The following is a 13,120-nucleotide window of genomic DNA, read 5'->3' as shown; positions in this document are numbered from 1 at the left end:
GAAGAAGGCGTTTGGTATGCTTTCTTTCATTGGTCAGAATATTGAGTACAGGAGTTGGGAGAACATGTTGCGGCTGTACAGGACATTGGTTAGGCCACTGTTGGAATATTGCGTGCAATTCTGGTCTCCTTCCTATTGGAAAGATGTTGTGAAACTTGAAAGAGTTCAGAAAAGATTTACAAGGATGTTGCCAGGGTTGGAAGATGTGAGCTATGGGGAGAGGCTGAACAGGCTGGAGCTGTTTTCCCTGGAGCGTCAGAGGCTGAGGGGTGACCTTGTAGAGGTTTACAAAATTATGAGGGGCATGGATAGGATAAACAGACAAAGTCTTTTCCCTGGGGTCGGGGAATCCAGAACTAGACGGCATAGGTTTAGGGTGAGAGGGGAAAGATATAAAAGAGACCTGAGGGAAAACCTTTTCACGCAGAGGGTGGTACGGGTATGGAATGAGCTGTGGTGGAGGTTGGCACAATTGCAACATTTAAAAGGCATTTGGATGGGTATATGAATAGGAAGGGTTTGGAGGGAATTGGGCCAGGTGCTGGCAGTGGGACTAGATTGGGTTAGGGTATCTGGTCGGCATGGACGGGTTGAACCAAAGGTTCTGTTTCCATGCTGTATATCTCTATGACTCTATGACTTTACTGAATCAGAACATTTTCCCGACAATGGGCAACAGTTTCATCGTTCTCATTAACAGCAAAGGTCTTTTCCCAAGGGGTGGGAAGTTCAAAACTAAAGGGTGCAATTTTAAGGTGAGAGGAGAAAGATTTAAAAGGGACCTAAAGGGCAACCTTTTCACAAGAGAGTGGTTTATATGTGGAATGAACTGCCAGAGGAAGTTGTGGATGCAGGTACAGTTGCAACATTTAAAATACATTTGGACAGGTGCATGAATAGGAAACATTTAGACTGTTACAGGCTGATGCAGGAAACTGGCGCTAGTTTGAGAAACCTGGTTAGCATGGAAGAGCTAGACCAGGTTTCTCAAACTAGCGCCAGTTTCCTGCATCAGCCTGTAACAGTCTAAATGTTTCCTATTCATGCACCTGTCCACCTGGACAGTCTCGGACTCCTCCCTCCCCTTCCTAGACCTTTCTGTTTCTATCTCAGGCGACCGAATCAACACGGACATCTACTACAAACCAACCGACTCCCACAGCTACCTGGACTACACCTCCTCCCATCCTGCCCCCTGTAAAAACGCCATCCCATTCTCCCAATTCCTTCGTCTCCGCCGCATCTGCTCCCAGGAGGACCAGTTCAAAATACGTACAACACAGATGGCCTCCTTCTTCAAGGACCGCAATTTCCCCCCCGACGTGGTCGACGGTGCCCTCCACCGCATCTCCTCCACTTCCCGCTCCTCCGCCCTTGAGCCCCGCCCCTCCAACCGCCACCAGGACAGAACCCCACTGGTCCTCACCTACCACCCCACCAATCTCCATGTACAGCGCATCATCCGCCGTCACTTCCGCCACCTCCAAACAGACCCCAGCACCAAGGATATATTTCCCTCCCCTCCCCTATCAGCTTTCCGTAGAGACCACTCCCTCCGCGACTCCCTTGTCAGATCCACACCCCCCACCGACCCAACCTCCACTCCCGGCACCTTCCCTTGCAACCGCAGGAGGTGCAACACTTGCGCCCACACCTCCCCCCCTCACTTCTCTCCAAGGCCCCAAAGGAAACTTCCATATCCGCCACAGATTCACCTGCACCTCCACCCACATCATCTACTGCATCCGCTGCAGCCGGTGTGGCCTCCTCTATATTGGGGAGACAGGCCGCCTACTTGCGGAGCGATTCAGAGAGCACCTCTGGGCCACCCGGACGAACCAACCCAACCACCCTGTAGCACAGCATTTCAACTCCCCCTCCCACTCCACCGAGGATATGCAGGTCATTGGACTCATCCACCGCCAAACCACAACAACACGACGGTCGGAGGAGGAGAGTCTTATCTTCCGACTGGGAACCCTCCAACCACAGGGGATGAACTTGGACTTCACCAGTTTCTTCATCCCCCCTCCCCCCACCTTGTCTCAGCCGAATCCCTCCAGCCCGGCACCACCTTCCTGACCTGCAGTCTTCTTCTTGAAATTAAATCTGAGAGGGACAAGTGGGGTGAAAATAAAGAGTGAAGCAGAAAACTATTACTGCACATGACTATTGAAATGTAATGGTGTACAGTGTAATGGTAAAGAGAGGGAATATGAGTCTGGAATTGTCAGGTAGAATTTGTAGCTAACAGTGAAACTGATATAATAGGCTAAACTGGACCTTTTCTGCATCTAAACTCCATGGTATAACTGAAGTAGGATGTACAGTGAATAAGCAACTGAATCACTTACCAGATCTTCAAAGTGCAAAAATTCTTTAAGTTCTTTGGGTAGATTATCCATTCGGTGTAAATATTTTCAAAACGAGCTGTAAAGTATCATTGTTTTTTGAACAATTAAAACATGTAGTGCTAAAATAAGGAAATTTTAAAACCTTTCACATGAAACTAGTTAGAAATTTGAATTAGAACAGTTTTCAGTGTGGTAAGGTATGGTAAAAACAAACGTAAACTTATCACATCTATTATATGAATCACACCCTTGTCATAACCCTTTTAACGCCCATGGGGAATCACTAATTTCCCTACAGAGCTCCTTACGTATGAGTCCCCCTGCCAACAGGCAATGGCCTGCCGAGTTGGTACTCAGACCTTCATAAATCAGCGGAGATATGAAAATATATATTTAAAAAATCAAAACAAATCAGCTGAGATGGCTCTCTTGGCACAGGGGTAGTGTCCCTATTCCTGAACTGAGATACCTGGGTTCAAGTCCACCTGTTCCAAAGTTGTGTAATGACATTTCTGAACAGGTTGATTAGGAAAATAGGTTAAATACAAAACTTGGGGCCCTTTTTGTGACATAGTGGTAATGTTCCTGGGCCTCCCTGGTTCAAGTCCCTCCTGCTCTAGAGGTGTATAGTAACATCTCTGAACAGATTGATTAGAAAAATACTTCTGAACCAAGACACCTGGGTTCAACTCCACCTGCTCTAGAGATGTGTCATAACATCTTTTAAACAGGTTGGTTAGAAATATAAGTTAAATAAAAATATAGTATTAAGGGTTCCAACTTCCATACCAAGAGACCTGGGTTCAAGATCCATCTGCTCCAGAGGCATATAATAACATTTCTGCACAGGTTGATTACTAAAGAAAACAGATCCATGAGCACTCTTGTGCAACAGTTGTAGTGCCCTACCTCTCAGTCAGGGGGGCTATGTTCAAGTCCCACCTGCTCCAGAGGTGCATAATTACATATCTGATTAGGTTGATTAGTAAGAATGTTTAAATCAGATCAAAAGTGCTCTTGTGGTCAGTGCTATTGTCGCTAACATTGAACCATGAGGTCCTATCAGCTTCAGAGGTGCGTAATAACATTTCTGAATGAATTGATTACAAAATAGCTAATAAAACAAAATAGATACAGATCAATAAGTGATCTTGTTGCAGTGGTAGCTCCCTATCTCTGAACCAGGAAGCCTAGATTCAGGTCTCACCTGCTCCAAACAGTGTGTCTGAACAGGTTGATAAAAAACAGAACAAATACAAGGATTCTTGTGGCACTAAGGTAGTGTTCCTATCTCTGGACCTGGAGACCATGGTTCAAGTCCCATCTGCTCCAGTGGTGTGTAATAACATCTCTGAGCAGGTGATTAGAAAATAGAATAAACATGTTTCAGTATAGTTGTGGCTACGTTTGGGTATTTGACAATAAATAGATGTTACTTTTTATAACCATAAGTAACATATATCCCTATTTAGTGTGTAATAATATATAATAATAATATACAAATGGATAAAGTATGCGATATTTGGAAGCATATATAATCTGTGAGTAAAGGTCCCAGATCACTACACAACAGAATACAATGAATGGATTAGAAAATGCAAGGCTTAAAGCAAAACATGAAAGACTTCCCAATAAATTAAAGCATCTCTGCCTGACATCCTTCTCACCCCATCCCAAAACTGTCAAAATGAATTAGAATAAACACTAAGGTTTTATCAATGCCCCCAATCCACCTGTGATTTAAATGGACCATTTTTCTTCTGACATTCCTTCTGCATTTTTCATTTTCAAAAAAGCTATTTAAATTTTAATAAAAGAATGTACAGGGACTTTTATTATATTCTACTTTGCTTATTTAACAGCAAGAGACACTAACTTCAGTTTTGTTTTTCTGATACCTGACGCCTGGAGAATTAATCCTGTGATATTATCTTTATGCACATTCACATGCTGTCAGGATCTCAATGCTTTCAAAAAGCATAACTGCAAGCAAGTTTTATTTTTCCAAAATGACAGATTTTTGAAGTTAAGAAATGTGTCAGGAGATTATGATCAATAAAATGGTACGAATAATGAAATTATTTAAACAAATTCAGCTGCATATTCTTGACTTTCACATTTTACCAAAAATAGCGTATTACCAATAAACCAAAAAAAAAAGCAAGTCTCTTTTCACTGAAGTATAGTTCAACTAGAAATCCCACACAGCTTACATTCAGGAATCCTTTCTTCAACACGTTACTGACAGCAACAAGTTGTAATTAATGTTCTTCACTGTGGACAAGAGAAGAAACGTCGAACTGATGAACTCACAAAGTGAAGAACCACGTTAGAAATTACAGCTGCTCTGTTGCTATGCAGCCCTAGCAACCACTACTTCCGGTGAGACGGGTGCACCGCCTATCCCCTCCGTCTCAGATATTCCTGAAAAGAAAGGTTCCTACCCAAAGGAAGGAAACGACCTGCGTGGATGAACGGCAACCGCGAATGTTCGCTTTCTCTGGGGCTGCTCTCTCCCAGCTTGAGTAGCAAAAACTCTGTTTTTAAAATAAAATAAAAGAAAGAAGAAAAATGATCTTAGCTTGATTTGGAATAAAGTTCAATTGGATTCCAGAACTAGACAGAAGGGATTTTGCCCGAAACGTCGATTTTCCTGCTCCTCGGATGCTGCCTGATCTGCTGTGCTCTTCCAGCACCACTCTAATCCAGAATCTGGTTTCCAGCATCTGCAGTCATTGTTTTTACCATAAATAAAGCCTGGTAGAGAAGGCCGACGTTTGGCGCATGAGCAGTGGCAGCAGATCCATGTTTGTTTAATGTTTGGTTCCTTTCACTGTAATGAAGACACTGTCAGCGTAGACCACAAAGAATAAAACTCTGCGAGACACCATCATGTAAGACAGTTTTCTTTTTCAAACTCCACTGTAATCTAGGTTAGAATTCACTGCAATGATACAGGACAGGGTGTAAGGAATGTGTGTAAATGTTTAAAGTGAACGGCAGTGTATTTTTAAAATTTGAATTATGCACTCTTATATAAGAGGGGCTAAAGCATACAGATGTTCAGCTTGTTCCTCTTGGGCAGCTAAACAGGCAAAGTTCAGCCTTGAAAGAGTCCTGCATTGACTGGGAGTTTCTACTGTTGCCTGAAGACTATAGGGTGATGAATTAACACTTGCAATGGTAATGTCCCTGACTTTGAGCTCTGGAGGTCCTGGCTTCAAGTCCCACCTGTTCTGGAGGTGTGCAGTAATGTCTCTGAACAGGTTAATTAGAAAATATTAAGAACAGAATATGTGAATATGGTGATTATCTGAAACCTGTAGAGTGAGGCCAATTTGAATCTGATTAAGGGAACATCAGAGCAGTTGGAGCCTTCAGGTAACAAAGGCAGCCAAAAGTGGGAGTAACGACACACAGCCTTCCTTAGAGTCACAGAGCTGTACAGCACAGAAACAGAATCTTTGGTCCAACTTGTCTATGCCAATCAGATATCCTAAATTAATCTAGGCCCACTTGCCAGCATTTGGCCCATTTCCTTCTAAACACTTTCTATTCACATACCCATCACACCTTTTAAATGTTGTGATTGTACCAGCCTCCACCACTTTTTATGGCAGCTCATTCTATACACACCACACCCTCTGCATGAAAAAGTTGCCTCTTATTCCCTTTTAAATCTTTCTCCTGCTTGGGTGAGTTTTAGAGGTATCAATTATCTCAGCACGAGATAACTCAGTGCTGAGTTGACAGTTTGATTGACAATTTAAAGAGACTGTTAAAGGATCATATGTCTGTGTCAGGTCTGAGTAGAAGTTTTTTTTCTATAAGAGACTAATAACTTGAGATTGAAAGGATTTGACTATATTTCATGAATGGAAAGTTTTTTGCACTATAAAATGTGAGTGAACAAGAGCTATATGAGCTTATTAAAAAATTTTATTAGCATATGACTCCTGATATGTGCTTATGATGACTTTGGAGATTCCCATATGGTTATTGGGTAAACTGAGTTAGAATGGGGTTAATGAAAGTCATTTAGGTGGAGAGCATGAGTTAGTAAGGAGGTAACATAGTGACCAAAGTCTGAGGACTGAGTGCCTCAGCATTTTTCCTGCCCCAATAACCACTGAAGATGTGCTTCCAGGATTACCTGGCTAGATTCTGTTCTGCCCAAGTTTCTCAGAATGAAAATTGGATCTTATGGAACCCTTTTGAGAATTTCCCAATACAAGCTATTCACCTCAGTAGGGAAAATCCAGCTGGCTTTGATCTTGTCTATGTTTAATGGGTAGAAGGTGTGTTTTATCCAAGATTACATGTATTTTTGGTAATATGAGATGATGGTGCTTATCATTAGCTTTCATGTGAAAGTTGACATCCTATACCTGAACAGTTTGACGAGGGGGAATGGGTCAAGGATGGATCGTTGAAGAAAGTCAGATATTATCTGGAAGAACAATAATGTAAATAATTTCTGGAGAAATTAAATTAACACAATTGAATTTCTTTTTTTTTAAGAATAAGTAAACGTAGTACAGACTGTATAGTAGCACACTATTTCCTGAAATGGCTACTGTATGTTTATTATGCAAGTGGGGGCTTTGAATTTGCATAGGCTTTTCAGACATTCATAAAGTGTAAATTATTTTCCCTTCCATGTCCACTAATGTTGAAGCATTAATTGTTGAGATTAAAATGTTCATAACCTCAAGCCATGTTGCTGCAATTTGATTCTATTTTTAAGTTCTACCGAAAGTGCCAACATTGGATATTGTCTTTGAGATGCTGTATTTTAAAATGAACAGTGATATACTCAGGAACACTTATTTGAAGACTGAAATTAATCCGCACTCAATTCTATGCTTTATTCTTAATTCCAGATAATAATTAATAAAGCCGTAACAATTCCTCAGGATGTCAGTGGGCTTGGAAAAAACTGAGAGAGTTGAAGACATACCACACACTAATTCAAGTTCTGAAAGACTGTGCATTCAATCATGTGAAAGTTGTGAACAGGATTCATTTAAAGATTTGAAACTAGCTTCCCAGACAATACTCGAAACTCTGCAACAAAATGGTCGATCAAAATGTCCAAAATGCCTGAGCTCTAGGATGTTTTACTGTTACTCGTGTTGTCTTTTGGTAGATGGTGTGAATTCTGATGAGATACCTCAGGTGAAGGTTTGTAACTAAAATTTGGTCATCATTTGGAGTTTTATAATAGAATTTAGTGTATAATTTCTAATGTACAGAACCTTCCTGAACGTTGTCTTTCAGGTAACCACACAAACTTGATTCCACCTGGATGTAAAATGTTATGTTTTTTATGGTTCAAATATAATAAATAAAATAAATTAAAACCAATTCCTCACCCTTTTAACACTGGTTAATTTGTATACTGGCACTCAGAAGCTTGGAGAAGTTACATTACAATGCAGTGATCAGTCTATATCATTCCAATAGAAATCTAGCCATAAAGTCCATGAAGTGCTCATGCTATCATTCTTAGCTTTACTTATTTTTATAATTCATAAATATGTGTATAGATGAATCTTTAACTTTTATATCATGACCTGACACTTGGTTGGAAAATCTGATTTCCAACATTGGAAAAGCAAAACATCTGTGGTTCATCATGAATTTAAGTACATTGTTTTAATTCAACATTTTCCTGAAAACATTGCTTTATTGGTCATTGTGAGTCACAGCTTAAGTTTTTCCTATCCCTTTATGATGCCCACACACACAGAATTTGTGTTAGGTATCATTCATTCTTCAACCAGTGGTCACTAAGAACTAGCTTGGGAGAAATGACTTCAATTTCACTTTGGACAGTTGATTCTTAATGCCCTCTGCTATGGCTCTACAAGTTTCCCAGTTTTGAGTCATTACTTTGTCAGAGCAACTGGGGATTCAGAGGAACACATTTTTAAAGTAATGATATGCTAATTAGCTACTGCTTTTGGACCTCTTAAGGACCTTACAAAGGTTATATAAATACAAAATCTATTATTTATCAACTATATTGTCTAATTTCCATTTTACTAAAAAGTAACTATTATTCATTTTCAGCTCCCTTTGAAGATTGATATTATCAAACATCCTAATGAAACTGATGGCAAAAGTACTGCTGTACATGCAAAGCTGTTGGCTCGGGATGATGTTAATATTTACACATACCCTTGCATGCCAGATAATGAGGAGGAAAAGCATGAAGTAAGTTATCAAAAAAAAAATACACTTTCCTTATCTAAGACCACATAATGTCTTTAGTTGTTTGGCTGTCAATCTTTCATTTAATGTCCCGCACCATTTACTTAGGTGGTTTATGTTGAATTTCTATATTAACGTCATACTGTAATAAAATTAAAGGAAAGTGTTGAGACCATTCAAGGTAAGGTAGCGCAGTCTTGGCTCACATCACACCTACCTTTAGATGTAGGAAGTTGGATAATTAAAGTAACAAGAGAACTGAAGTTTTTTTTTAAAGAATAATTTTGTTATTTCATTTTGTGTTTCATATAATCTTAATGTGTCACTTTAATTTTAATCTATTATTATTTGATGCTTCCCTGTTTTAGGTTGTAGTCGTGTTCCCGGGTCCAAAGTCCGTTTCCTTTGAAGATCTTCCCATGCATTTGTCTAAACTTGCTAATGAGAAATCCAATCTTTTGAAATATTCTTCCAAGAATGTTCACAGCCGTGAGGAGAGCCTTACATTGGAGGGACCAGAACATAAACTTGCAAAATATGACGTTAAAGACCAAGGCAGGACAGAGGAGCAGGATGTTGGAGAGACAAAGACAAAAATTGCTCCACTAAAAAGAGTGATATTTATTGATAGCACCTGGAATCAAACCAATAAAATAATTACTGATGAACGTCTTCAAGGTACAATGTAACTTAGTAAATTGGTGAGCTTGCTCGGTAATCTAAAACTTTATCTTCCACAGATACAGAATCACCAAATGTTTTGACTCACTTAACTGACTATCTCGTTTTACTATCGTACACAGTTGTTTCAGTGCATCCTTGAATAAATTGTACTTGATTTATTTAAACATTCGCGCGCACACACTTTAGCCTTTATTGACTATTGCTTTATATATGCCCCTACCAGTCCACTCCATATCTATTCTGTTCACTGAACTGCATTTCATTTTGCTTTTGTGCTCTATATATTCTGTATATTTAGAGATCTTTAAAGAGTTTGATTTTGTGCTTTTAGAATTCTATTCTTAAACTTAAGTTCCTGCACAGATGGAGAGGAAAATTGGATGAGGTATAAAGAGGGCTGGAACAGGCAAATTCCACTCAACACTTCAATTTGTAAAACAATTTACAATGTGGAAAAAAAAAGCCCTAGACAGTTCACCAAGTAGGTGTAACGCAAATGGATGTGGAACACAGTGCACTACCATCTCTGAGAATTAGTTTGTGCCTTTGGTGAATATTTGCTTGGTGTAAAGTCATTGCTAACATGAGTGCTGGAGGCTTTGCTGCCTTTTACATTGCACGAAGAGCAGGAAAACCAATGATTAAAGCTTTGTTAGGTTGTTGTTTTCCTCACTGAGCTGGTGGGTTTTCAGACGTTTCATCACCATGCTCGGAACATCATCAGTGAGCCTCCAGTGAAGTGGTTAGTGTTCTGTCCTGCTTACTATTTATGTGTCTCAGTTTGTTGTGGTGAGTGGTATCATTTCTGGTTCTGGTTCTGAGGGGGTTGGTAAATGGGGTCCAAATCTATATGTTTACTAATGGAGTTCGGGTTTGAATGCCAGGCTAGAGGAATTCCTGTGTGTGTCTTTGTTTAGCCTGTCCCAGGATAGATACTTTGTCCCAGTTGAAATGGTCGAAAGCGAGGACTGCAGATGCTGGAGATTAGAGTGGAGACTATGGTACTGGAAAAGCACAGCAGGTCGGGGAGCATCCAAGGAGCAGGAGAATCGACGTTTCGGGCAAAAGCCCTTCATCAGCAATTCCTCGGATGCTGCCTGACCTGTGCTTTTCCAGCACCACACTCTTGACTCCAGTTGAACTGGTGTCACTCTTCGTCTGTTTGCATAGATACCAGTGATAGTTGGTCATGTCTCTTGGTGGCTAGTTAGTTTACTGGCAATTATCCAATGTAATGTTTGTTGTAGTCCTTGCAGGGTATTTTGTATGTGATTCCTGTTCTGCTGGCTGTGGGCACAAGGTCTTTTAAACTTCTCAATAGTTGTTTAAGTGTGGTAGTAGGTTTGTGGGCTACCATGAGGCCGGGCTTATAACCTGATTATTTACAACCTCCTCATTACAACCTGAGCTACAAATCTTCTCCAAAATCTCATTTAAAGCTTTGTTTTGAAAATGACTATCAGTAGCTTTCAGATTGATGTCATGCTTATCCAATTTCATCCTATGACCTTATTCATGTTATTTCTTTCTGTTTTGATGGCTTGGGCTTAATGGAAAATGACAAAGAAGATACAATAGAGAAACCAGGAATTTAGTCCATGCCAGTGTTTATGTTCCACTTAAGCCTCTTCCCACCCTTTGTCATTTAACTTTGTCAGGAATATTGTCTAATAGTTTCTGCCTCATGTGGTTGTCTAGCTTCATCCTTAAAGACTTATATACTGTTTGCCTCAAGTACTCCCTCTGCTAGCAAAATTCAATTATCATCATGCTGAGACGGTTATTGTGAATGGCCTTTTTAATTATTTTTGGTAGCTATCTTACATCGTGGCCAATAGATTTGCTCTTCTCCACTAATGGAAATAGTCTACTCAATCAAACATTTCATAGTTTTGAAGGTCTCTTTTAAGTCACCTCTCAAAAGTGACACCACTTAGTATTTGAATGATTATAGGGGAGACAGTGGCCTAATTGTATTATCGCTGGACTATTAATTCAGACATCTAGATAAATATTCCGGAGACCCAGGTTTGAATACCACCACGGCAGATGGTGGAATTTGAATTTCAATAAATATCTGGAATTAAGAATCCACTGATGATCATGAATCCATTTTCAATTGTCAGAAAAACCCATCTGATTCACTAGTGTCCTTTAGTGAAGGAAACTGCCATCCTTTCCTGGTCTGGCCTACATGTGACTCCAGACCCACAGCGATGCAGTTGACTCTAATCTGCCCTCTAGGCAATTACAGTTGGGCAATAAATGCTGCCTAGCCAGTGATGCCATCATTCCCGTGAATGAATTTTAAAAAATGAAAATTAATCCAATTTGAGAATGCTGTTGTGTAAAGTCAAGTGAAATTGACTGAAGTTTTCTTGCTATTGATCTTTATTTAGCTGTCCCAGTTAAAAGCGAATGTAAATTGAGTGAGGATACAAAGAGATTTGACTTCTTTGTCTGATGCCAAGTTAATGTTCCCTGCATAAGATCAGGAGTGGTTATTGTAAAAATAGAGCTGGCACCTTCAGAACATGAAGGAAGGTGGAAGATTTCATTTAATTGGAAACGCAAATATTTTCGATGTAATGAACAATTATTTTAGAAGGAATTGATTTGAATTGTTATATATTGACAGTTAATTTACATATATTTGTATTGATTGTTCTCAATAAGCTTATTGTTTTCCTGCATCCTTTTCTTTGTAGAATTACTTCACGTTGAGCTAAGAACACGGAAAACGTGCTTTTGGCGTGGCCAGAAAGGAAAGCCAGACACATATCTCGCTACAATTGAGGCTATTTACTATTTTTTAGTTGATTATCATCAATTGTTTTTAAAAGAGAACTACAATGGGGAATATGACAATCTATTGTTTTTCTATTCATTCATGTACAGATTAATTAACAAAGCTAAACTTGCAGCTGGAAAATTGAACTGAACTGGAAAGTGATAGTGTCTCATCAAAATGTCAAACTGAAGAAGTACCATCATTAGTACTTCTTCATTAGTTACAATAAATAAGATTAAAGTAAATTCTGGATTTTAATCAAAACATGAATGATTAAAACTTGTGTAGTTTGTTTGAATACTTATTTCAGTACAAGATGTGTAAAACAAAAATTAAAATTATTTTTTCAGTTAGTTTACTTCTTTAAAGCAAAACTTATCACATATGTTTTTTCAATTAAATGTCTTCTTCCCTAAAGCAGAAAGTAACATTGAATGTAGATGACATCACTCGTTCTTTTGTTTTTGTTTTCTTCAAAATTGAAAACATCTTGTTTTTTTTTTTTAAAAATTAGCTAGCAACATTTGGTTTTGTATTGTTGACATCGGTTTTGGGATTAAACTTTGGTGCAAATTCAGGTTGAAAAGAATTGATTGATTCCAAGTTATTGAGAATCATGGGTGATATTTTAAAGTCTATGTCGATTTTAAAAATTGCAGTTAAGCTTAGAAAAACATTCAGCCCATAGAGTCCATTCTGCCATTCAATGCGATCGTGGCTTATCTAATAACTCTCAACTCCACTTTCTGCCTTTTCCCTATAACCCTTGCTTCCCTTAATGGTTTAAAAACTTCTAACTCAGCCTTGGGTATACTGAGTGACCCAGTCTGTACAGTCCTCTTCAATAACAACGAATTCTAGTTTCACTACTCTCTGAGGGAAGAAATTTCTAACTTATGTCTCAAATGTGTGACCCCTTATACTGAGATTATGCCTTCTGGTCCTTGACTGTCCTACAAGGAGAAACAATATCTAGCCTGTCAAGTCCTATAAGACTCTTGTATGTTTCAACAAGGTCACCTCTCATTCTTCTAAAGTCCAATGAGTACAGGCACAATCTACTTCATCTCTCCTT

General features: G+C 39.2%; 2 protein-coding genes across 3 annotated transcripts in view; one reads left to right on the top strand and one right to left on the bottom strand.

The window, feature by feature from the left end:
• The window catches only part of LOC122540996 (protein FAM227B-like), a 298,901-nt gene extending 294,207 nt beyond the window's left edge, over positions 1–4,694 (bottom strand). The window contains exons 1-2 of the mRNA XM_043677409.2: positions 4,568–4,694; positions 2,355–2,430 (exon numbers count right to left, since the gene is read on the bottom strand). Of these exons, the coding sequence (XP_043533344.2) occupies positions 2,355–2,405 (51 nt within the window). The 5' untranslated portion in view covers positions 2,406–2,430; positions 4,568–4,694. The remainder of the gene's footprint in view (positions 1–2,354; positions 2,431–4,567) is intronic.
• A 112-nt stretch (positions 4,695–4,806) lies between these two features.
• On the top strand, positions 4,807–12,622 carry dtwd1 (DTW motif tRNA-uridine aminocarboxypropyltransferase 1). Of its 2 annotated transcripts, none has more exons than XM_087981248.1 (5): positions 4,807–5,248; positions 7,238–7,532; positions 8,430–8,573; positions 8,939–9,248; positions 11,963–12,622. In XM_087981248.1, the coding sequence occupies exons 2-5, from the start codon at positions 7,272–7,274 to the stop codon at positions 12,193–12,195; spliced, it is 948 nt and encodes a 315-aa protein (XP_087837374.1). In that variant the 5' UTR covers positions 4,807–5,248; positions 7,238–7,271; the 3' UTR covers positions 12,196–12,622. The 2 variants fall into 2 exon arrangements, with proteins under 2 accessions (XP_087837374.1, XP_043533354.2); XM_043677419.2 differs by having other exon boundaries at positions 7,238–7,538.
• The last annotated feature ends 498 nt before the right edge of the window (positions 12,623–13,120 follow it).

Source organism: Chiloscyllium plagiosum, unplaced genomic scaffold (assembly GCF_037043375.1).
Source record: "Chiloscyllium plagiosum isolate Xiang-an unplaced genomic scaffold, Cpla_swu_hap1 HiC_scaffold_39, whole genome shotgun sequence".
Lineage (NCBI taxonomy): Eukaryota > Metazoa > Chordata > Chondrichthyes > Orectolobiformes > Hemiscylliidae > Chiloscyllium > Chiloscyllium plagiosum.
This window is presented reverse-complemented; position numbering and strand designations above follow the sequence as displayed.

Excerpts from the sequence above, each read along its gene's own strand:
- dtwd1 (XM_043677419.2), top strand. The coding sequence starts at position 7,272 with ATGTCAGTGGGCTTGGAAAAAACTGAGAGAGTTGAAGACATACCACAC. Across the intron at positions 7,539-8,429 it reads ATGAGATACCTCAGGTGAAG|CTCCCTTTGAAGATTGATAT; the intron begins GTTTGTAACTAA and ends ATTCATTTTCAG. Across the intron at positions 9,249-11,962 it reads TACTGATGAACGTCTTCAAG|AATTACTTCACGTTGAGCTA; the intron begins GTACAATGTAAC and ends TTTTCTTTGTAG.